The 23,433-nt window shown below is 40.5% G+C and overlaps 1 protein-coding gene across 4 annotated transcripts; it reads right to left on the bottom strand.

Annotated features, from left to right (window-relative positions):
• Positions 1 to 1,414: 1,414 nt before the first annotated feature.
• NRG4 (neuregulin 4) lies at positions 1,415 to 23,259 on the bottom strand. Of its 4 annotated transcripts, none has more exons than XR_005862544.2 (8): positions 23,185 to 23,259; positions 22,853 to 22,990; positions 19,784 to 19,846; positions 16,123 to 16,216; positions 7,314 to 7,463; positions 3,699 to 3,778; positions 3,530 to 3,616; positions 1,415 to 3,228 (listed from the first exon to the last, which is right to left on the bottom strand). XR_005862544.2 is itself a non-coding variant. In NM_001030544.4 (8 exons), exons 3-7 carry the CDS (start codon positions 19,791 to 19,793, stop codon positions 3,600 to 3,602), a joined length of 351 nt encoding a protein of 116 aa, NP_001025715.2. In that variant the 5' UTR covers positions 19,794 to 19,846; positions 22,853 to 22,990; positions 23,185 to 23,259; the 3' UTR covers positions 1,415 to 2,633; positions 3,530 to 3,599. The 4 variants fall into 4 exon arrangements, 2 of the variants coding, with proteins under 2 accessions (NP_001025715.2, XP_015134363.1); NM_001030544.4 differs by having other exon boundaries at positions 1,415 to 2,633; XM_015278877.4 differs by having other exon boundaries at positions 1,415 to 2,633; positions 3,580 to 3,616.
• Positions 23,260 to 23,433: the final 174 nt, after the last annotated feature.

Below are 23,433 nucleotides of genomic sequence, written 5' to 3'. Positions count from 1 at the left end.
AGGAGTTAGAAACAGCTTTTTTAAATGAAGCTCGTCTTTGTTGTCAGTGTGACAAGTGGAGTGAACACAGGTTCCCTCAAAACAGGAACTCCAGAGCTGGCAGAAATGACTATAAGTAGTTTGAGACAGCAGGGAATGCAGTGATAGAGAAAAGAATAGGAGCTACAGCGTAGGCTCATATTACAGAGCCCTGATAAAAAATGGCAGTGGATGGTCAGCTACATCTTTATAGCCCATAGGAAGCCTGTACAGAAATAGGAGTCACTGTTGACATAAGTTAAAAGCACTCTCTTCTAATTACACCAAAAACATTTATATGTCACACACACTGAAACAGAGGTGAATTTAGAAGTGATAGAAACTGGTTCTAGTGTTTATTTGCAGAATGAAAGCAGCACTGTCTTGATGTTATTGCAGGTTCTACATCTGCAAGCTTCTTTCCACACAGCCTTAGCTAGCTATAGGAATAATTAGCAGTGAAAGCCTTTCTGGAGTATTGCTCGGAGTACTGCTCCCAAACACGGAGCTGAGCTGCAGCCTGTAAGTACTTCAGAGAATGTGCATTTGGTACTTTGCTAAACTGCTCGCTGGTATCAGAGCACAGATTGTGTTGAACAGCGCAATAAATAAACAAATAAAGCACCCAAACCAGACTCTGGATAAGCACAGATGGGTAATGTTACATACAGTAATGAAAAAAAATAAGAGAGAGACAGTTTATGTCTGCATTCTTCTGATTGTTCCATATAATCAGACAGTGAATGTGTGCATCCCAGCTATGTAAATAGCCTTGCCAGAGAATCGTCACACAGTTCAGTTCTAAGGCTTTTTCCAAACTCAGCAGATACAGCTTTGTTAATACTCCTGTGTTTGAATCTGGCCACACTACAGGGGAAAACTACCCACACTAATCCACCGTCCTTCCAGTTTTTATTTAAGTGGTGTGATACCATTTAGACTGATGGAGGAGCAGTTTCTAAGATAGATCTTATATGCCTTGAAAACAGCATTGAAGCAGAGAAGAGACCTCATTGCCCATCTGTGTGCTGGCACACACTGCTTTTCTGCAGTCCTCTGGCTCCACAAACAGTATCTGATTGGAACCAGTGTTTTCTGTAGCTTTCTTGCTCATGGAACTACTTAATTTTTCAACAAGCACTGCTGACAGCACTGTACAGGTTTATTAAATCAGAGGTAATGTGGGCTACCCTGTGCTCCCTGTGGCGTCTGGCCAGCTTAAAATGAATGTATAGCCTGATCTCCTTGGGACCTGAAAGGCAAATTCACCAAGCTTATGAATGGAGATAATTCATTTTAGAAGCTGAAATGTTGTCAGTTGCAATAGATGTGAATTGCAATATGAACTGCTAATAAGATTTCATTCAGAGATAACATTGTTTCGTGGATCAACTTGTTTGCATTTAAACACCCATTTGATTTATTCATTCTCTTTTTTGTACAAATTGTTTCCCGAATAATGCAAATGTGAGTGGTAATACTGAAGAACTATTCCATGTGTGTCTAGAAAGCCAAGAGGGTTTTAACAGTTCACAGAGTACAGCTTCAGTCCGTTCCTTTTCCACATCTTGTAGTAATACTTCCTCCCTCAATTGCCATTTCAGATGGCCATAAACCTTTTCTTCTTTGGTGAAAACAGCGTGCTGAACGGTACTGTTAGTCAGTCTGAATGTCTCGTGATCAATAATGCACAGAGCTTACCTGACAGCAGTCTTCTCTGACTAAATTCCACAGAGACTGTGCAGAGTATTTCAGGTAACTCTGATTCTGATGTAGCTGTCAGTATTTTTGTATCTCCTGAACTCTGAACCTAACAGTGGTGTGTCCGTACGCGATGAAAAATCACTTTGTTCTTTCCTAGCCTTTAAAACAGTGTTAACAACGTCCTCCTGAGTAACTGATAAAGGTTTGGAGTCCCAAAACCAGCATGTAAGCTGGTTAGTTTGAGGAGGAACCTATGCTTTATATAACTGGAACATTTCTGGTTCAGGATCTCTGGTTGATTGGATGTCTTCCTGCAGATGCTGAGCTTTCACTCGTACTCCAGCTTCTTTGACATGAGTCCTCAGAAAGTAATACATTTTCCTCTGTTGTTTTCTAATAGCTGTTGTATTACGATTTTCTCTTTGACTTCTTACTGTATGCACTGTAACACTTTGCCTTTTCTTCTTTGTCTTGCTGTGTTTGCATCTACGTGTGTGTAAAATACACACTATCATTTCTGATGTGAGAGCATGCAGTACGCGCCCCAGGAACTGACACTTACTCACATTTTTCTTTCTGCCTTCGTTTTTACACACCTTTTTTTCCTTTATTTCAGAGATGAGAAATCTGCATTCTGCATTTTCTTCCCTTTCACTTCCTGAAGTTTTCTCAAGCTTTTTCTTCAGTACATCATAGATCCCACGTAGCGAGCTGCTGGGTGATGTGCTGCTGTATAAATACATATTGGTTTTCCTAGTCACAACCTCCAGTGGTAGAAACGAGATGAAAGTAGGACTGTTCAATTCATGTTTTCTGTGCCTCTCAGTACCCAGCCATTCTCTTTGTGTCATCAGGGGAGAAAGGGAGACAGACCATGTCATTTGACCTCTCTTTGCCCGAGTAATATAATCCTGGAAGGAACCAGAGAGTGATACATATATTGGTGTAATCAGCAAAAGGTGATGGGGATAAAATACATGTATCGTTACAGAGGGCAGCACTTGTCTAACCGAGACATCTGGCTGCGTATTGGTTTGTTTCAGGGATGGACACAATGAATAAAATTCCTGACATCTCTCCTCCATAAGATAGAAGGTGGGATTCCTCATCAGTGAGATTTTTAGAAGGGAACACAGAAATATGAAGGAAGGAGCCTTGCTTAGAATAAGGGGCGTATACCAAACAAAGGGTACATACTCTGTAAACTAAACTTCTTATAACCATTACCAATCTGTTCTCTTAGTATTTTCTTCGAATTAAAATCTTGCACCTGGAAGTACCTCGCCCTCTGTTAATAAGAGCCTAACTATTGCCTCGAGAAAAGTAGTTCTTTTCCCTCACGTTTGGTAAGTATATTCTGAAGCAGGGCAAATCCTGGATGTGTAACACGAGTTGAAGTTTTGAACCTTCTGAATCGAGGCGGTCCTCGGCTTCTCCAGGACAATCCGAGCAAACCTTCACGGTGTGACCTCATGCTAAAAAATCCTATGGCTGCCTCAGATTCTCCTTGTAGAGAAAGATAATTATTTTATACTTCTTGTGAGAAATAGATACGTATACATATGTTTATATATTTATATATATCTCTTGCCTCTATCTGTGCATTACTGAAAACAGTAGCTTGTCATGGAAAATCTCACAGAATTCAAACTTAGGTTATAGTGATCTCTGAATAATCTGATGCACCTATAAAAATACATAGAAACTCTACTAAATGTCATGGATTTTCTTCATTTATTAATTGCAGTCTTCTCTAAGATAAAAGTAGGCCTCCTATTAGTGTGCTTTCTTTTCTTAACCCCCTTACCATATCAACCTCTACAACTGTTAGGGTTGCTCTGCACATCATTTTCTCACCATTCTTCCACTGTAATGCTTTACTCCGTTATTATTTCTGAAAAACAAACAAAGCAAACGTTTTTCACTAAATAAATCTTCTTTCCCCACCTTCATCGCTTCATTTGAAATGCACTCACTGTTGCAGCCATTGCTGCTTGTAGTCTCAACCAGGTGGGCACCACACTCTGAGGAGCTTGTCCTTGCAATGGTGGCTTTCCTGACCGTAGGAGAAAAAATGGAGAAAAAACAACTGAGAATGAAAAGCTATCAGAGGAAAGAAACATTGATTGTGTGATCCTTGCACTAGGAAAAAAAAAAGTAACATAGCTCTTCTGCAATTACTTCCTAATTAACACTCAACATTTCAGAGAAGCCTGTATTTGAGGGAGGACAACAGAGATCAGAGGCAGGACAGAGCACGTGGACCTACAAGGCTTCTCTCCTGAAGTTAATGTTCCTGTTCCAGTCTGATTTGGCAGGATTTTGTTAAACAATGAGTAGATAACACAAAACTGTTTCATTTATCTTTACCTCTCTTAGCATTTGGAAGGGAAATTTCAATAGTCTGCTATTTTCTACATTTGAGGAGAAACAGATCCTTTAGATAGAGCTTTTTCTTGCTTTCTCTTTCCCTCTTTCTTTTAATAGCAATAAGACATCTGCTCTCTTCAGAAGAGTCATGAGCTGTTCTCCTTTCTGTCCAGTTTGCGTCCTGTGGAGGTACAACTCCTCCACAAAATCTGTTGTCTTGGATAGCTCAGATGGCTTTATTCCTAGACCCTGTGGTTCTGGCTGGCTCAGATCCCATTCATCAATATAAGCTTATCATATAGGTAATTTGGCATTTCAATAGGGACTTATAATGCAGCATATGAATAAATTGCAGTTATTCTAGTTTTCCTTGGGGTTTTCTCTACCCCTCTAAGTGTGGCGCTCAGGCCTTTGCATATTTTTTATTGTTACAGATCTGTTTTATGCAGAGTATATGCTAATCAGCTACATAATCAGACCCACCTGGACACCTACCTGTGCAACCTGGTCTAGGGAGCCTGCTTTAGCAGGGGGGTTGGACTAGGTGGTCTCATGAGGTCCCTTCCAGCCCCTACAATTCTGTGATTCTTTCTTAATTGTCTCGCAGTAGCCCTTGTACAATATGTTTCTGGGGAAGGAAGGGCCAGGTGGACCTCTGCTGACCTGTGAACTGCTCATAGCACAACATGCCATTTGTTACCTCAGTAGCAATGTAATAGCAGGGATTTTGGATGCTTTCCTGTTTTCCTCAGAACACAACTGCAGACTTGTCCTGTATCAGCCTTCTACAGAGAAGTTAATCATGATTTTGAGATTTCCCAAGATAGTCTGGTATGAAAGCTAGATCCATGGGCAGCTAACTAAGTCATCAGACTGAGTGGCTGATCTTGTTTCTCTAAGAGGCTCTACTGCTTGTTCTGCCTAAGTAAACTGATTTCTATAAAGAAATGCAGTTTTTGAGGTTCACCTCCCAACAATATGAAAGAGGGCCTGGGCAGACCTGTAATTGCTGTTACGCTAAGCTTCTGTACTTTGGTATGTAAGGGTCTTTGACCATAAAACTTAGTAAATTGGCTCCAGCCTTCCCTAATTTTACTGTATGCAAGAGGAAAAAGCTTCTTTAATGGATTAGTCTTTGAATTTTATGCTCTCTGAAGATTTTTTTTTTCTCTTTTTTTGCCTCTGTAGAAACAGTTATATGAGACACTGTTATTTATGTTACATAAAGCCACGCTTCCAAGATCACACCAAGGAAGAGATGTCATACTGGCTTCATAAGGGAAAGTTTATCTTAGAGCTTCAAAACATATCTGGGGGTATTTCTCAATGGAGATACTTTTCATCTAGAGATTTTCAGCAGTGTTTTCAGTCTCCAAAGCAACACTGTTACATTAGCAGAGATCACACAGAGCCGCAGTGCATCACCACAGGAGAGCTGTGCTCCTGCCTCTTCTGCCACAGCTACCAACACAGGGAGCAATTAGTGCCCCAGTGCAAATTGCTCTCAGTTGGATCCAGAATGATAACACCAACAAGAGTTCTGCTGGCTCTTGTACACAGACGAGTGATGGTATTTGAATAGCACCGTGTTTGATGAGCACTGGTGCTGGGTGGTGGTCCAAACACATGCACACATGGCTGCAGTCAGCTTTGTTTTTCAATTCATTTTTCAATGCACCATCATGGGCCTGAGGTGAGATTAAGGCTTCTGCTTGGCAGAGTGAGCTGGGAACAGCTGTGGGTGCTTTGGGACTGCCCAGGGGACCCTGTCCTACAGCATTCTCTACTGGGCTCCTCTTGCCTCTTCTTGTGTTGCTGATGGCATGTGATGGACACAATGTACCTTCTGCCAAAGAAGAGAAATTTGACAATATCTCTGGCTTCTGGAACACTGAAATGCTTTTTTAGGTTGAAATACCCACCTAACTCAGAAAGTTGTTGAGCCAGTGAGAAAAGCATTGTTCAAGGAGCACTGAGTGCTCCAAGTTCTCCTTTTCTGGCTTTCTTGAGAACTGAAAGAAACCAAAACCTGGCTCATGGATGAAAACCACTGCCTTCATCAAAGACCAGGTATCGGTGAAGAAGATAAGGATGAGCTTGTTTGCCCAAACAGATTTGGTGAGGCACTGGCACAGGTTGCCCAGAGAGGGTGGTGGATGCCCCATCCTTGGGGACATGCAAGGTCAGGCTGGAGCAGGCTCTGAGCACCTGGTCGAGCTGTAGATGTACCTGTTGTGTGCAGGGGGGTTGGACTAGATAACCTCTGGGGGTTCCTTCCAACTCAAATGATTCTATGACTTGTATGATTTTTTTAAGTTATTTAAAGCTCTATTCTATTCTAGTAACTTTATAATAATTTGTAAATACTTTTTTTGCTAACTACTATAGGGCTGCACTGCTGATAAGACAGGAATAATTTAATTTAAATGTCTAAGGGAAGGAAGGGATATCCTCTACAGAAACTTCTTTTAGTACGTTCTATCAAATACTCTCAATCTCAGTGTACTCAGCTATAGGAAAATGGCACTTGGTAGGTTTCCATTACAGCAGCTGGGGTGAAACTAGACTGGCTCTTCAAAGGTTGCTTGTTGAAGGGCACTGATCAGAGGGGTTGATTTGGCAATCTGATTATGGAAAAGTGAGGAACAGAACTGCAAGAAGGACATCATAACCAAAGAGAGATACAGCATAGGAGCAACTGAGACGATTCATGCGTGTGATGACTAATAATTACAGGGCATAGCAAGTTGTCTTATAAAGGCATAAATATATATTGTACCTCAAAAACGGGAGGACATAAGAGATTGACTTGTTTACACAAATAGGAGCTGTATAAAGGCTTCAGTTACTTTGGCTGCCAACTGCAGTGAAGCTGCACTTTGGTAATTCACCTCTACTTCCTAATCTTTGGACAACGTAAGTACGTTTGCTAATACTTTAAAACATTAATGGTAACTCCGGGTGTAATGTACAGCCTCTCCAAAACTGGTCTGATAGTTGCTTTTAGAAACCAACTAGAAATAATAGCTTAGAAAAGACATTTAGAAGGAAGTAAAACATTATAAGCAACGAGTTGAGACATGCACATTAATTATGCTAAATAACCACACAAACCTTATGGATAATGCATCACATACTTTTATATTCAAATAATTAGTACATGATTACCAGAAGCAATTTCTACTTGATTAAATAGCTTCAGCACTCAGAAGTGCTTTTACCTGCAAAGGAAGTAGAATGTTCCAATTAAAAGAACTCCGAGAAGGAGAAGTGAAGCCAAGAGAACTGCAAACAGGTCACCTTTTGTTTGAGACTTGATGCTGGGCAGCAAAACTTCTTCGCAGCGTGCTCCTGTGTAATTCTCAATACACCTAGGAAGCCAAGTTGTAAATGAATGAGAGCATTATGTGTCATCTAACATGAAAAGTCTTTTTGTCTTAAGCAGGGTGAGAGTGGGGAGAAGTTTATATTTCTTTCATAGCACACTTTCTTCCACTTGCCTCGTATTTCTGGAATAAAGGGAATTGGGCATGTTGGGCATTATGTTTATATTCTGATTCATACAATTGTTCCATAAAACAGTTAAACTGTGTATTTCTCAATATGTTTATTGGATCAACAATATATCACGCAGTTAAATCTGCATCTTTCACAGGTAGATTTAATTAAATCCACCTTTTTAGTGTTAACTGAGTTATCCCACAGGATCTCATCCTGCACACAGTCATACTTTCTTTTCTTCCTTTTGTGTAACTTGTTACTATTCTTCATTGAAGAGCTTGCATTGTCAACTGAATAGATCAAGGAAATGGGAATTCGTCTAAGACACCTAAAGAGCTAAGACACTTAAACTGCAAAGGTCATTTATTTCAGTGAAATAATTTGTTCCAGAAAATAATTCGTGCTCAGTGAATGACTCCGAGACTTAATTAAAGGTTTCCCTACTATGCTTATTTCACATAGTGAGCTTCTGAAAACCTTTTCCAAAGAGAGCATTCACAATACATCAGAAGCTACAGAAGAAGCAAAAAGTTTTGCAGAGTGCAGAACAACATCTTGAACACTTAACGTTTCTTTCAGACAAGACTTGTTTGCACGTCCAGGCAGTTAGCTTAGGCACTCTAGGGAACACGGCTTCTGAAGAGCTGCAGTGAGCTACCTTAAACTATCTGTTATGCAGAAATGAGGCTCATCTTATGAAATACCTACAGCCTGAACAAGTGCTCTGGGACTTCCTGCTGCCTCATTATTGAGACATTATAGGAACGAAAGGAACATATAAAGCCTCCTCCGTTTGAAGAATAGTCCCACCCAACTTGAAACAGGAAATGTGGTGTTTATTGAGAAGATTCAAACAGAACTACCTTCCTTGCTGGTAAGTAATACATCTGAGAAAAAAGAAATTCCATCCATAAGATAGCCTCCTTTGTGATAACAATGTTGTAGACAATCCTGTTCCATCTAATTGTTCTTAGGTAGTTTGCAGGGATGTAGAAATGGAGGATAGCCTTGAAATACGGATTTTCTAGTTATCTTTCATTGCGTATAGAAATGAGCAGGCATTAAATGGCAGCTTGGGAGTGCAGTGGTGTCTGTATGTAAAACGAAGATAGAGAAGACTGACTTATGTAAGGCTGAAGCTTGGTTTGCTGCTTTCGGAAGATGTCTGCAAGAAGCACAACAGCACAACCCTTAGAGCTCCCAGAACAACCTCCTGACAGAGCAATTAGAATCAGCACAGTAAGGGCTGGACAAATTCCCCCAGTTCAGGCTGAAGTAGTGTGCCTCCAGTAGCCCTGATGTCTGTAAGGCAGCAGAGACAGAAACATAACCAGAGACACAAACCAAAATGTGACCATGGTCTAGGGCTAAGTGTGATCGGTTGCATGGGGGAATTGTGTGGGGTTTTTTATGGTCTGTTTTAGTAGAAGTGGTAGTAGCAATAACATTGTTATTAATATTATTAATAGTGTTCACATGATTAATAGTATTATTAACAACACTGTTATTTTTTATTGCACTGTTTATATGAGCTGGGCTTGCCATTGTCAGAGCTACTGCAAGAGATGATGGCTGGGAATAAACTAAAGCACTTAGACTGCTGTGAATGTTTCCATGTGTGTAGGTTGAAAGAGAGCTCTGAGGACAAGACAGCAGCTTCTGTTAAGGCATTCATATAGTGATGGCTAAGTGTAGGTCAGGAACTGAAACAGAGACACGGAAGATGCCTTACTGCTTGTCATTAGCTGTGAGGGGAAGAATTAGCATACCAAGCAACTTCTCATTGCATGTTGGGCATGTAGGTCAAGCTGACCAAAATGGGTTTTATGCACAAAAAGTAAGCATATCTACCAAGGAAGACTACAAAGGAAACACTGGAGGTATATATAGATGGTGCCACAAGGTGCTGATTATTATTTAATGAAGCTTCTAACATGTTTGTATCTCTCTGAGAATGAGCAATAACCTGTCGCCCAAAGGAGAGTCTCATCTCCCTCTGAGCTTAGTTTCAGCCACACCGTTACACCTGGATGACAGCTGAGCCCTCTGCCAGGCCAGGCTGTGCAGTAAACCCATGAGCTGCGGTGGCAGCAGCAGTGGCCCACATATTACAAGGACAAGCACTGGGCTATGTCAAAGAACAGCAGGAAAGGAAGTAACTAATAGAGCTGTGTTGTTTAAGAGATTACTGCAGCTCTTCAGTATTCTCCATTTTGTTCTTATATTTGGTTAAAAAACAAAACAAAAAGGTGTGTGTGTGGGGAAGGCATCTGAAGCTCTGAGATGTTTCAAGATTAAAACTTCAATAACCTGTTAAATAAAGCAGGTAACATAAAAACTGTTACCATTTAATACCATGAGACCTAATTCAAGTAATGTCAGTAAATATTCTGAAAACATGCAAGTGAAATTTGGTTTGCACTCCACATGACATACTTTAATTTACAGTGTGTTCCCACTCCGGCCTGGATTTACTGTAAAGCTGAGGGATTAAAGAGCATGCAGCTTCTTTGGTAGGTCACAGTGTAGCACTTAAACTCCTCTGGTTGGGTGCCAACTGGTTGCTGACCTTAGGCCTACCTTATTTTGAAAGGTTTTGTATCCTGTACTGTGCTCAGGAAATCCAGAACCAAACTAATTATAAAATGGTATTTTGTTATAAAAACAAACTCGACAGGTGGCTTAGTAATTGACCAAAAATATGTAGGCTGAAGTTAAACTACTCTTCATTTTTCTTGTTTTTAGCACTTATTCTGCAAAATTTTCTTAAGGAATTTATTGCTTTGCAGAAAATGGAAAGCACTCTATTTAGTGACTACATTCTGTATGTGTCTTTGTGTGTGTGTTTGTGCTCCTCTCTGTTTCTATTACTGAAGGTCTCGCTTCTTGCTATTTCTGGCACTGAAGTCATAATAATCTGTGACATGGGCAACTTCAGGCTCTATCTGAGGAAAATGGGCTGAGCTCCGTAACGTATTTAGTGATCTCAATTGCCACTGGCAGCTGCAAGGTATGATTTCAGATAAGAGATTCAAAAGGGGTGAAGGGGGAAGGAAAAATGTGAAGCATATCTAAATCCAACAAATAGATTGCTGTCAGCATATCACCACGCTCACTTGGTATGGCTCCCAGCACCAATTTTCTGTGACTTATGGACTCCTACTTCAGTACTAAAGGTCTTCAGTACAGGTCTAAGCTATTACATAAAGAACTACTAACATTTCTTTTAATTCTTTGTATTCAGAAATAAAATCTAAGTCTTGTACAGATGACTGGAGGGGAAAAAACTAATCCCACAGGAATCATCACTTATTAAAGCTCTGCCACTGATCAAACAGTCACCATTAACTAAGGATAGTGTGAGACTTCAGAGTTACTGCACACAGCTGCTGGGAGAAGGAAAGACAGGCGGACTGCTCTGATTGCTTGAGATAACGCTCCAGATATTTACTGTAAGTACAGAGGCATTTCAGGACCCTATTCCTGAGAACCCGTAGCATAATTTAAGAATGCAATGTAGCTTGAGTAGGGCATTGTTCTCTAGCAAGTGAGAGATAAATGCTTTGTAGAACTGAATAAAATAACAGGAATAGAGGAGGGAATATAATATTCATGGAAGCATTCTTGAATACCAGTGAAAACTGTTGAATAATGCTAGGCTAAAATGATACGTGAAGAACAAGTAAATTGGCTTTACTAAACTGAGGCTTATGGAAAAGTTCTAGAGAACGTGTGTAAAGGGAGCTAAGTCAGTGGTCCAAAGGAAAAATGAAGCAGGAGGAAATAAAGACCTTGTTTATAACGGGTACCTAAAAGCAGAACAAAAGTTAAGCGTGACATACTTAGAGTTGTTAAATATGGCAGGTGCTTGAGTGAATGAGTGCAGATGACATGGAAGCCTGCTTCTGGGCTGTAATATTAGTAGGTTATTACAATTACTTGTGGTCACCAGGCTGGGTTGCACACTAACATTTGCACGCTGGTAGCCTGCTGTTTCAGTACGTGCTGTCTGTTGGCTTTAAATGGTCCTGTGTAGCATTCCAAAGTTAAATAGAAAAAAAAAAAAGATCTTCTCTAAGAAATGAAAATTTCTAATAGAGTCAGATGTAAAAGACAGCAGCCTTCAGATGTTTGAGAACAGTTGTGAGACTAGACACTCCTCTTTCAGAGAGCATCTAGGCTTCTGCTTTCCTTGATGCCAGCACACACCCACGTACACATGCACACGCACACCCCCGCACCTCTTGTCAGATCAGATGAGCAGCTCTTATATGAACTTAAGATAGCAGCTGTGCTGGAGACAAAACACTGACATAGTACGTTAATCAGAACTACCCACAGCAGCATCAATAACAGAGTGGAAGGAAATAGATTGCATTGAATTAGATGGCAGGACATGACCAGCAGGTCTGGAATTACAGTTAGAGATCGGATCGGAAAGCATCAATAAAAAAATAAACACAGCAGCTTTCCAATAACACAAAGCATTACTGCAGTCTCATTTGCAGACACACTGTCTGATTTAGGTGAGAAGGTAGGGTTTCCTTCTCTTCCAGACTCTAGGGTGGGTGGCACAAGCAATATCTGACAGATTAAACATTGGAAGTAAGATTTGATTCAGATGCACACACAGACTTCCCATTGCTTATTATTATACAACGAGAGTGTTGATTTTAGTTTTCCTTTAGTCTTTTTTTAGTGAGGAAAAACCTGCATGTTTCCTGGTAGAAAAATTACTTGCATGTACAAAAAGCTCTAAGCAGTAAAAGACATCGAAAAATAAGCTGTGTGCCAATGTAATGGAGATTGTGTAGCTGACAGCTTCAAAATCACCATAATTTTTGGTCTGTAGAACTCTTTAAAAGTTGTCCTAATCCATACACTATAAGGGCATTTAGTAAATATGAGAAAGACTTCGAAGCCCAAGTCAATAAGCAATGGCAAAGTTACCCGGAAGTTTTAAATGGCTTTAAAAACAATTCTGTATCCACGAGATTTTCCTAACTGTTACTTCGAAGCTGCATTCGTATCCATAGAGTGTAAAATAAATCTCATGCTACTACTGGAAGTAAGTGGAAAGAATGGGTTGTTTTCCCTTAGCATGCCATATGCGGTGTGCTTTGCCATGATATCTGGTGGGTCTTATCGCTAATATGTCTCAAGCTCATGAGATAATGTAGTAATTTCTATTTCATGTCCCATTAAAAATGAAGTGTAATAATTAACTTTTGAGTTATACATTTGGTACGTATTCTAACTTCTGTTTGTAGCTTTCAAGCAAAAAGCAAAATTGGAAAATACTGACTGGACACTTCTTTCAAAAGAGTTTTTGAAACTCTTTTCCAAAGAGGTCAGGGCATGCAGAAGTATGGTTTTGAAGGCAGGAAAGAAGAAAAGCCCAGTAGGCTTCAGCAAGGTGTAAACTCTGAAGATTGGTGGCACAGCAAATATATCATGTGTGCGGAGATTCGACAATGAATGAAGGTCCCATTTAAGAAAGAACCAGACAAGGATAAGGTGTACAGAAATATCCTGATGGCTTGTAAAGTCATACATCCTAAGGCACGCATTAACTGTGTGTTCTGCTCTGAAAATGCTGAGTGTAAAGAGGGAGGGGGAAAAACAAACAAACAAACTAGCAAACAACAGCCTGTATCTTCTCTGAAATAAGAAGGTTCTCAGGGTTGTCCTGTGTAGGACAACATGGAAACAGCAGAACTCCTCGCAATGAAATCTTAATTCTGCACTGTGTTAATTAATGATGATGGGACAGCTGCACATCAGGTGCTGAGGCAAACATCTTTCAGCCCAGTGTTTTGTGATACACCTGAGGCAGCTGCTTTCACAGCCTTCTCTGTTCTGCTGTGTGTTTGTTTATTTAGTACAGCTGAGCATTCCCAGGTTTGAAGCTCATCTTGCATATGGTGACAGATGTGCCTTTTGATGCTGAGGTCATTAACTCAGTGTTAGAAAAGGAACAAAGGAAGATGGCAGCTGAGCAACCTCATGTTTTGACATAATCAGCTGAATTTAAAATCTGCGAGGTTGTGGTGTGGGAGGAAAAGAAGGTCAGCTACTGTTTTATTTATATTATATCTCTACAATGTATATATATCCAATTCTGAATGGATATTTCAGCATAAAGAAGTGAAATATCCAAAAGTAGACAGCGTCTCTTAACTTGCTAGGATGCAAGGAAATGTCTTTCTAAAGAATGATGCAGTTTTCCCATTTATGTTGTGAAATCACTTCCAGTGTCATCGCATCAGGTAAGCTGGACTATGTTTAGCTCAACGCATTTGTCCAGATGAATAACGTGCCAAGGCAAATGTGTTTTAAGGTATTTTTACGGCTTGCTGGTCTGTTCTTACTCCATTTGGCTCTTTCAATCAACACTGTGCTAACAATGAAGCAGCCTTTGAGTCTAAAAACCTGCTTCAGTTTTTGTGTTGGTGGGAGCGATCATCTGAGAACAGCTGGAAGCTGTCGGTGGGGTCTGCAAGAAAGCTCTAGCAAAGAAACTCGGGGCAACTGCGTGATGCTGCGGTGCTGTGATGCTGACAGTCCTGAAATTCCTGAGTGCAGAATATTTTTCTGAATTCTGCTGAATAGTGATGCGTTTTTTTCTGTCGTTTCTATTCACATCACTGCTGATTACTAAGATATCTGTGTGTAAACAAAACCTTTCTCATCTATAATTAGCTTTCTCTGACTGATTAAGGAACATGCTTAGAATGAGGACATGCTTAAATAGAATGCTTCTATTTAAACCCTTATAACTTCATAATCAACCATTAGGTACAGAGGAAAAATACTTGATAATTGAAATGCAGTAAGATTGCCTGAGTGTAACAGAAATGTTCTTAAGATGGTACTTTTCTGCTTCAGCAGATTATAAAATCTTCTAGCACGTGAATTACAAATGACTTCATTTGGGGCTTTTTTAAAGTGGAAGTTATCTGTGCTGACTAGCTTGTGCTCCTGAAGAATGACTTCTGAATATTTGTTACTTCTTATCTACAGTTACTTCATCAAATATGCCTTCCTTATTATGCAGTCCACCAACAGTCGAGACTGGGTGCTTTGAAACCATGTAACTAATGCTGTTGAGCCTACTTTTTTCCATATGAGTATTTAAGTCTCAATAATAAGGGGTTCCTTCTAGAAAAAAAAAACATGCATATGTCACGGTACATGAAATGCATGTTTTCCTTTGTGTGTGCGTGTAGTATGTATTTTACATCACAAAAGTTTGTGAGGTTTATCAGCTACAGTTACTACACCACTCTTGGGCTTTATCCTTGTTTCTGGATTGGATTCATTGGATGACACTGGACAGTACACTTGGCAGTGATGTGCTGTGTTTGATTTTTAGTGAGCATTTACTAGAAAATTACCTTTTCTCTCCTCATCTACTAGGTGAGCTTGCATGCCTGAGGTTGCTTGCTTAGATTGAACTGTCCACACAAAACAGAAGAAATTCTTGAATTAGGCATGTTAGAAAACATTTTGTTTCCTTCTGTTTCACCCAATTACTGTTACTTATAACTCAAGACTGCGGAAGGAGCAGAAGCTGCCACAGGTGGAAAAAGGTGGTATCCACAACTATAGGCAGTAGGTGTCTGAATGGCTATTATTATGTTATGTAAGCCTATTAAGTTAACCACAATTTATCTCGATGAACAATAACTCCGAATTAGTAAATGCAGAGCCATGAAAATTAAATTTTAATATGGCATCATTTTATGTATTGGTAAAAAAGAAAATAAAAGGATAAGTCTGTATTTACACAGGGAATCCAAAAGTGGGACTGCAGTCAATGAATGCAAAAGCAGGAGATGGACTATGAAGGGAAGAATGGCCCAATAAACTAATGGCCTAACAAGTATCTATATTTACTTTACTTTATTTTACATTTGCCTAGATGCTTCTTCACCAAGTGGTCTTTGGCTGTCACTGTAAATCTGCCCTTTGAGCATCTCCTTGTGATTCAGAGAACATGGTAAGTCTTGGCTTATATTTCTGGGTTTTTTTTTGCCTTAGAAAATAATATTCTTTTTTGTGCCTCCTGTTTTTCTTCATGTCAGGCCATTTTTGCATGATCAGAATTTTTGCAATATAACTCATCTGGAAGAAAAACTGGGATTGTACTTTGCCACTCCAAATACCTTGACTTACGCTTTATTCTCTGTTCGGCAAAGGGTATTTTGTTCCTTTCTGTATTGTAATGAGGGGAGGAAACATGGCTCTAAATATAGATGACATCCTGAATGCATACATAACTGAGTGCTGTTGCATCCATCAAACAAGTATAACCCAGGGTATACTCATTTGGTTTTCCTCATTGTCATCTCTGTGGGCTTGGTAAGTTATGTGAGTGTGAACTACTGAGTTTCAGACAGCCGTAAGTAACAGATATTGTCTTTCATTCAGTGGTTTAACAGTGCATTCTTAAACAGCAAAATGCAGAAGCAGTTTTGAGACAGCTACTGTCCTGTATTTAAATACACAAAGTTTAGTTTCACTGACCTGCAGAATGGACTGGGTACAGTAGGAATCATATAGCAAATGCCTCCATTTAGACAAAAAGATCCATAACTGGTGCCACAGAGTTCTTCATGATCTTAAAGATAAGACCAAAATAAAGAGTGAAAAATTGAGACTTCTGTATTTTCATCAATAATTACACTTATATATATGTACAGAATACATGTATGTGTGTGTTTCAGGGATGAGTTGTGGTGCAGCTTCATTCTAAGAAAAACAAACCAGGACAAAAAAACCACACTGAGAACAAATACAGACTCAGTCTTGCCTATCAGGCCAGCAGCATAGAGCACCATCTATCCTGCAAAATTGTTTTAAGTAACTGCGACTATGTGCAAAAAAGTTGCAAATCAGTCACCATTATGAATAAATGCAGGAAGTTTCTTGTGCATGGAGAGGAGCTTTTGATTCTCCATTTCCTTTCCCGACCACCAGTCATACACAGTATAGGGATACACATGACATGAAGTCCAGTTTGTCCTGCTCGTGTGGCATTAACCATTTTGAGCTTAATTAGCTTCTGTGAGAGAGTCAGTACAGATAATCCCAAAATACTTCCAGCTGTGCTTCAGCTCTGTTAGGTACTGTATAGCAGCTGGACACCACCAGTTTTAACAACTCACTGAGCATCTAACAAATGAAACCACAGTATCTTGATCAAAAGAAAAATAGAACAGTCCTCTGCCATCGCAGGCCTGAGAATCATGTGCTACCTCACACTTTAGGTGTTGTTTTTGCTGCTGTTTCTCCCAGAAGTTGTGAAAATCAGAATTTGCTGTCTCACTATTTATGTATAGAAGACATGCTCTGTCCACAATATGGCATTGTTTACAAGGAATCAAAACTTTCACTTGTTTTTCAGAAAACAAATAGAGTTGTGGTTCCCCTTTGTTCCTGCAGGCAAAAGTGAGAAAGTGTGGTCAAAGACATCCTGCCTGAGAGGGAGCTTCCGTATATAAAACTTTGTGTATGGAATAAATCTAGCTTTTCTAAGAGTACTGGAGAATGTTAGCTACTCCTCACGCTGTGCAGCAACCACACCGTGCACCCTGGCATGTACTGGACCATCTTCAGTAATTCCACTCTCCCCATCTTTGCTTATATTTTTCCATTTTAGCAATGTCGTGTTGTCATGGAAGTGTGAATGAAGTCCATATATCATTTTAAAACCAAGGCAGTTATAACACGGAGATCAACAGGGTTGAAGTTTCATGTTCATGCTATCCAAGTGCTACTGTCCAAACGGTAACTGGACCTTTTGGCACGTGTGCAGATAAATTAGGACCTGGAGGGCAGACGTAAGCCTGGAAAGATTGTTCTTGTTTGACCTTACTGCACAGGTTCAGGATGTGATATAAGAGAAACGTGTGCTCCACCTCACGTCATTAGGAGGGAAATGGAAATTTATTTTAACTCCGAGGCTTTTTGTGCTTGTCTGTTGGCAAATAATTTACTGCAAATTCACTATGGAAAGACATTTAGAGTTATTTTGCATGGGTAACTGTCTGACTGCAAAATGGCAACAGAAAACAAGAACTGCAAATTATTGTATTTCAGTCTACTCAAACATAACAGTGACACTTCTGTGGCAGTGTAATTGGACTGAAGGCCACACTCTTCCTAAAATGAAAAGAGAGAATACTGAACACATGAACGCTGTACCAGGATACAAGAACCAAGTGAGAAAAAGCAAAACTCTCAGCTTAGACCTGGTCTCAACTCCATTTAGTATCTGAGGGAGTCAAGTGTTGAGATTCTACCAGTTGGAAATGTGAGACAGGGTAGGCCCCACAGAAAAAGGATTTCAGGTAGCTCAGGAAAAGCCTTCAAAGAAATTCTTGTGAGAATTAATGAGAACGTATTAACAGCCTTATGATCCCCCCTTACAGTTGTACACTTTTTCCTTACCTTTATGCAGAAATAGGCCTGCCTGACTGTCTCATACTGGCATAGCAGTGGAGCACTGAAATAACCTAGATGCCTCAGTCATTTAGAACTCAGAATATTTAGGAAAAAAAACCTCTCACTGTTACAGTGTGATCCACATATTGAGGACCAGCTCTGCAATCCAACTGGACGTTTTTGTTCTGGAAAAACACCTCAGGTATTCTGTCTTATGAAAAGCGAGGGGGAGAGAACAAGAAGTGCCTAGGAGGCCTTCAAAACCTTTTCGAATGCAATTACAGACAATTTCTCTACAGGCTGTTTCTTTCTAGAGCTATGCTTCATTCTAATGCTAAGGGGAAAATAGTAACCTTAAGTCTACCAGCAGTGGGATGCATGAACAAACATCTACATCCATGTAGGTCAGGTGCCCTGTTTTCCAAGTAACTGTGCTTTTCATTAATACCACATTACAAATGAATCCTTTGCTACTACCTAAGGAAAGTACCCAAGTATTACCCAGTATTAAGTGAACCACACAATTATAAAAGAGAAGAAAATTCAGGATACTCTGACAGTAAATAAATAAATAAAAATTGGTTTCTACTAGCAGAGGTTTTTGCTGCTATTCAAAGATGTGAATTATTGTATTCGATACCCACTTCACCAAAATACAGCAGTGTGGATCAAATTTAATAGCTACAGCTCTGTGTTTGTAGACAGGAGCATATGAAAGTAACCGTTTAATGCTTTGAATTTATAGTCAGTGATGCAGAAGAATGTAACAGAGAACAGAAAGTTGACTACAAGGAAAATCTCAATTACATTAACATTGGGGAATATGTTACAAGTTGTCATGTAAAAATGCTAATGGTACATTTTGAAAGTCAAATGCATGCTACATTCAGACTAGTATTATCAAGATAGAGAAGTTTAACAAGTGCAGTGGTGATGAGAAGTCAAATCTTTTGCATTTTTAATTGCCCAACTAATATGATTGCAGACATGCTATCAACATATGTTCTACACAGTGTTTATCTGCATTCTGATATATCCTTCTACGAGAGAGATTAAAGTAAAGTAAGACACAAAAGTTATTTTTAAAAAAACGTCTATTTTTGCTGCAAGGGGGGATGGAAAAAAATGAAACAAGATTGTTCCTTACAAAGCTAGACTGACTATTTAAAACTGGCAGAGGTAACAGCAGCCTCTAAATACACTGATGCATGATTTCTCTTTTCAAGGACATTCACGAATACTTGTCACTAAACTATCTTGCCTATTCCCATTTAATTTTTTTTTTAATTAACTTGACCATCCTATCTATTAAAAAGAAAAGCAAATGAAGGCTCAACACCACCTTGACCCTCAGAGAACCAAACTAGCCTTGATAATCCACATGCTGACTCAAGTGTGGTGCCTGGTCCGGAGGATTGAAGTCTACGGACCGCCCAGGCCTGAAGTCTGCTAAAACAAAAGGAGGAGTGGTGGGAAATGTTGACCAAAAATAAAGTAGCTGTAGCATTTTTCCTCACTTATAAGTGAGGACTGTATGTGGACTGTATGCTTACTGATCACAACCCATTAAATAGTAGGACTGAACAAAGCAAACTTTGAGAATTTGCTCCATTGACGAGTTGTAAGTGAAGACATTCCCATGCAGCAGTTATGATGATCCCAAAGGCAGCTGTCAGAATCAAAGCAAATGTAATGAATTCTACTTATATACATATGCCAGTAAGGAGCTGGAAGAAATTACCTGTTCGCATATTATTCCAACAATTCTAATTCTTGGTCAGAAGCTATTCTTCTAAAACGGCACCTAAAGACAAACATGTAAATGCAGTATGTCATTATTCATCCTACCAACCTTTTCCCCTGAGGAAGCAGCTACTGGAATGCATCTTACAGTGTTGCTGCTACGACATTTGTTGTACTTTGACAGCAATATTACGTGTAAATTCCATTAACTCAGACTTAATGGCAAGCACTCAAGCATACCGTTAACTTCTAAGGGCAAGGCTACAGAGTGAAAACAAATTCACACCAAAGTATGCTTAAATACCTAAAAGTATTGGATTTGAAAGTGTGGACAATCATTTATAACATATGGAATAGAAGCTCTCTGTCTGCGTTGAAGCCAATCTTCACATTGCTAAAAAGCAACTTATTCTGCCAACTACAAGCATCTACTGTCGTTACACTCTGTGTTCTTTGAAGGCATAGTCAAGGCTTACCATACCAAGTAAGTTACTAAACAAGCCTCATGTGGAAGTTCTTATTTTTCAACACCTGCTTTTTTTTTTTTTTTTTCCTCCTAATTATATGTTGAAGTGTAAATGAAATAAATAATCAGACAAATTTTCTTGTATTGGAAGAAATGCTAAGAGGAACCTAGCAGTAAAATAATCCCTATTTCTCTTTCACCTTTAAAGATGCGGTCTTTTTTCTCCTTGAACCATCTAGCTGAAAGTTCTCTCTCAATTAAATGATTTATTCCCACTACATTCAATGCATACATTCAATTCAATGCAATAAAATCCCAACTTTACCAGAAATAACTGCAGTTTCTAGTGCTACAAAGGAAACTTTCTGTAGAAGCCCATCTCAAAATATATGTTGTTTGTACTTGGAACATAAGCACACAATTCTGTGCACCTCCTGCACATTCCAAGGTGATGTACATGTGTATGTACATTTCTATTTTGTGTTTAAGCTTTAATAAAGTGTCACAACTTCAGGTTAAAGACCACTTTTAAGAGAGATGCTGCTGACAGTATTCACAGTTGTGGTGTGGTGCTTTGTTGTTTAAGACTTTAAAGTAAATCATTAGGTAGTCATGCATTTATAGGTAAATGTTTTTCTCTCGAGTGCTTGTTTCAGTCTTACCAGAGTTGACCTATCAGAGTCCTAACCAGAGCAAACCAGGCTCTTTACCTCGTTAGAAAAATACACTGATCTATTGCTATGTGAGGTAAACAAATTGTTATAGCAGAAATTGTTGCTAAACCTGATTCTAACTTGTTTACATTTGTGCCACGAGCTAGCATGTGCAATATAAGGGATCATTTGTTCATCTACTCAACACCTTCCAAACTCAAAGTCTTCTTTTGAGACACAACTATATCTTATGCTCACAGAAAGTAGGAATGTAAGTCTATGCACGTGTAAAAGTTTTATCTTGCATGCACCTTGGGAGCTTTTTGAAAGATTACTTTGTGTACCAAGTTGGAGTATTTTAATCTGAAGTTGAAAATATAGTCTGTTTTGCTTTGCACTAGTTTAATTCATTGAAAATAATTCAGGTCAGTTCTACCTTTTTTCCTACACCTTTGTCATCTAAACTGGTATTAACGATGACAGTAACAATGTGTTGTTTGAAAGATTATGGTTTATACATTAAAGTTAGGTCACCAATGCATACAGAGATAAAAATATGGATACTGTTCTAGCCTCTTGAGTTACCTTGAAGTCCTGTTCATCTTTATCTTCACATTCTGATTCTGTTACTAAGGTCTACAGTTTAGGACAGGATTTAAGTTGTGTTTAGAGTTAACAACATCCTGGTCCCCTGTAAATCCCTAAGTTAAAGCATGCGTACATACTTTGCTGAACTGTGCCTGTGAAGGAGTAACTCAGCAAACGTGTCCCCTGCTGAATGCTGCAGAAGTGATAAATACCAGGTTACTATTCTAAAGCGGAGAAATCACAGATTAAAGTGAAGCATGTGGGAAAAAAAATGATGCACTTCTATGCTTCTTGGGCACTGAAACCCTGGGGGAAAGGACTACCTTTTTTTCTTGTTGGGAACTGCTACTGGATTTGTGGGCAGACTGAGGACACAGGCACAAAACTGCAGTGGGTTCAGGGCTAGCAAAAATACGTGCTAATACATGGCTGTATTGGAGGCAGGGAAAAGCCTTTGGAAGTCATTGGATTTGTCTTTAAATGAACCTGTGCGCTTTGCTCCCCATACACTGAGATCAGCGAGCTGTAATTATCACTTGCTTTTGTGTGCTTTGAATGGTTAACTATTCTAAGTATTCATGGGCTGTGGTATCCCCAACAGATGGCAGCTGGAAATCTTAAGGAGCACAGAGAAATAAAAACCCAGACCGAACAGGGATCTGGATTATGCTTTATGGCTCTCTGTTATCCAAGCATTCTTAGAAGTTAATTTCTATAGAAGCAAATTAAAGATAAGTTCAGTCATGACCATTTCACACATACGCTGTCCCTTTTACATTAAGGTGTATCTTGCTGAATGGGACCTTACTGCACTATGTATTCTTTTTAAGGGGAAAAAAGAACTAAAATATCGCTCAGTCCAAACTGAAATATTTGAGTACTGAAAACAAAAAGGGGGAAAAAAGGTGTTAGGAATTGTGCTCATCTGCTGGTAGGCTCCTTAGACCTGAGCTGCACTCTAAGAAGTGTCCTTGATATCTGCCAGGGCAATCAGTAACCCACGGCTCTTATTTCCTCCCACAGTTATCTCAAAGCCTCGTTAAAAGGAGTTGGTTTTCTTATTTAGGTGGCGGCTTCCAATGACCCTGACTGCGAGGGTTGTAACCGATGTGAGCACGGGCACCGATCAGGCATCAGGAGAAAACCCAACTGCCTGCAGCAAGCGAAGAGCTCAGTAAGGAACGCTTCAAGATACGTTCGTATGAGGACGAGGCGTAGCCGAGCTCACTGACACGGAGGAGCTGTAAAACCCTGACGCCAAGGTAAGGCAGCCTCTGTGGGACGCGTCTCCCCGCGGCTGTTACCCGCGGCTCGTGAGGCGCAGCGCTGAGCGGCCGGCCCTGCGCACAGCCCCGCTTACCCGCACGGCGGTTCTGCCCCGCGCCGCCGTAATCCCCCTCACACACGCACAGGGCAATCTGCTGAATCAACGCCGCCGCTAATCTGCATCGTGTAATCCCGCAGCTGCTCTCTGTACGCGGTTATGTAATGCCGCTGTCTATAAAAACAGAACAAAACAAAACCGCAGGCGGAACGTTAACAGAGACGTATTCCAAGCCCCGGCGCGGCCGCCCTGACAGAGCAGAGCAGAGCCGAGCCGAGCCCAGCCCAGCCCCGCCGCCCCAGCCCGGCGGCCCCTCAGCCCGGGCCCGCAGCACAGCACAGCACAGCCTGCCGCCCCGCCGGCCTCACCTGCCCGCGGACAGCGACCGCGCGGCGCCTCCCGCCCTGCGGGGACCCAGCGGAGGGGGCGGGGCCGCTGCCCCTGAGGGGAGGGCGCCGCCGTCGCCCCGCCCCGCGCTCTCGCGCCTCACCTTCCCCGGGCCGTAGTACTACGGCGCCCGCCGTCCGCCGTCGCCCATTGGCTCGGCGGCGCCCACGTGACGCGGGGCGAGCACGCGCGCGCGCCCCCTTTAAACCGCCTCTTCCTCCTCCCCCTCT

This window comes from Gallus gallus, chromosome 10 (genome assembly GCF_016699485.2).
Source record: "Gallus gallus isolate bGalGal1 chromosome 10, bGalGal1.mat.broiler.GRCg7b, whole genome shotgun sequence".
Classification (NCBI taxonomy): domain Eukaryota; kingdom Metazoa; phylum Chordata; class Aves; order Galliformes; family Phasianidae; genus Gallus; species Gallus gallus.
This window is presented reverse-complemented; position numbering and strand designations above follow the sequence as displayed.

What these genes read in the sequence shown, in the direction of transcription:
- NRG4 (NM_001030544.4), bottom strand. An exon ending in GTACCCAGTCCATTCTGCAG is followed by an intron (nt 7,464 to 16,122) that starts GTCAGTGAAACT and finishes TTGGCTTCCTAG; the next exon opens with GTGTATTGAGAATTACACAG. An exon ending in ACATTCTACTTCCTTTGCAG is followed by an intron (nt 3,779 to 7,313) that starts GTAAAAGCACTT and finishes TCCTACGGTCAG; the next exon opens with GAAAGCCACCATTGCAAGGA.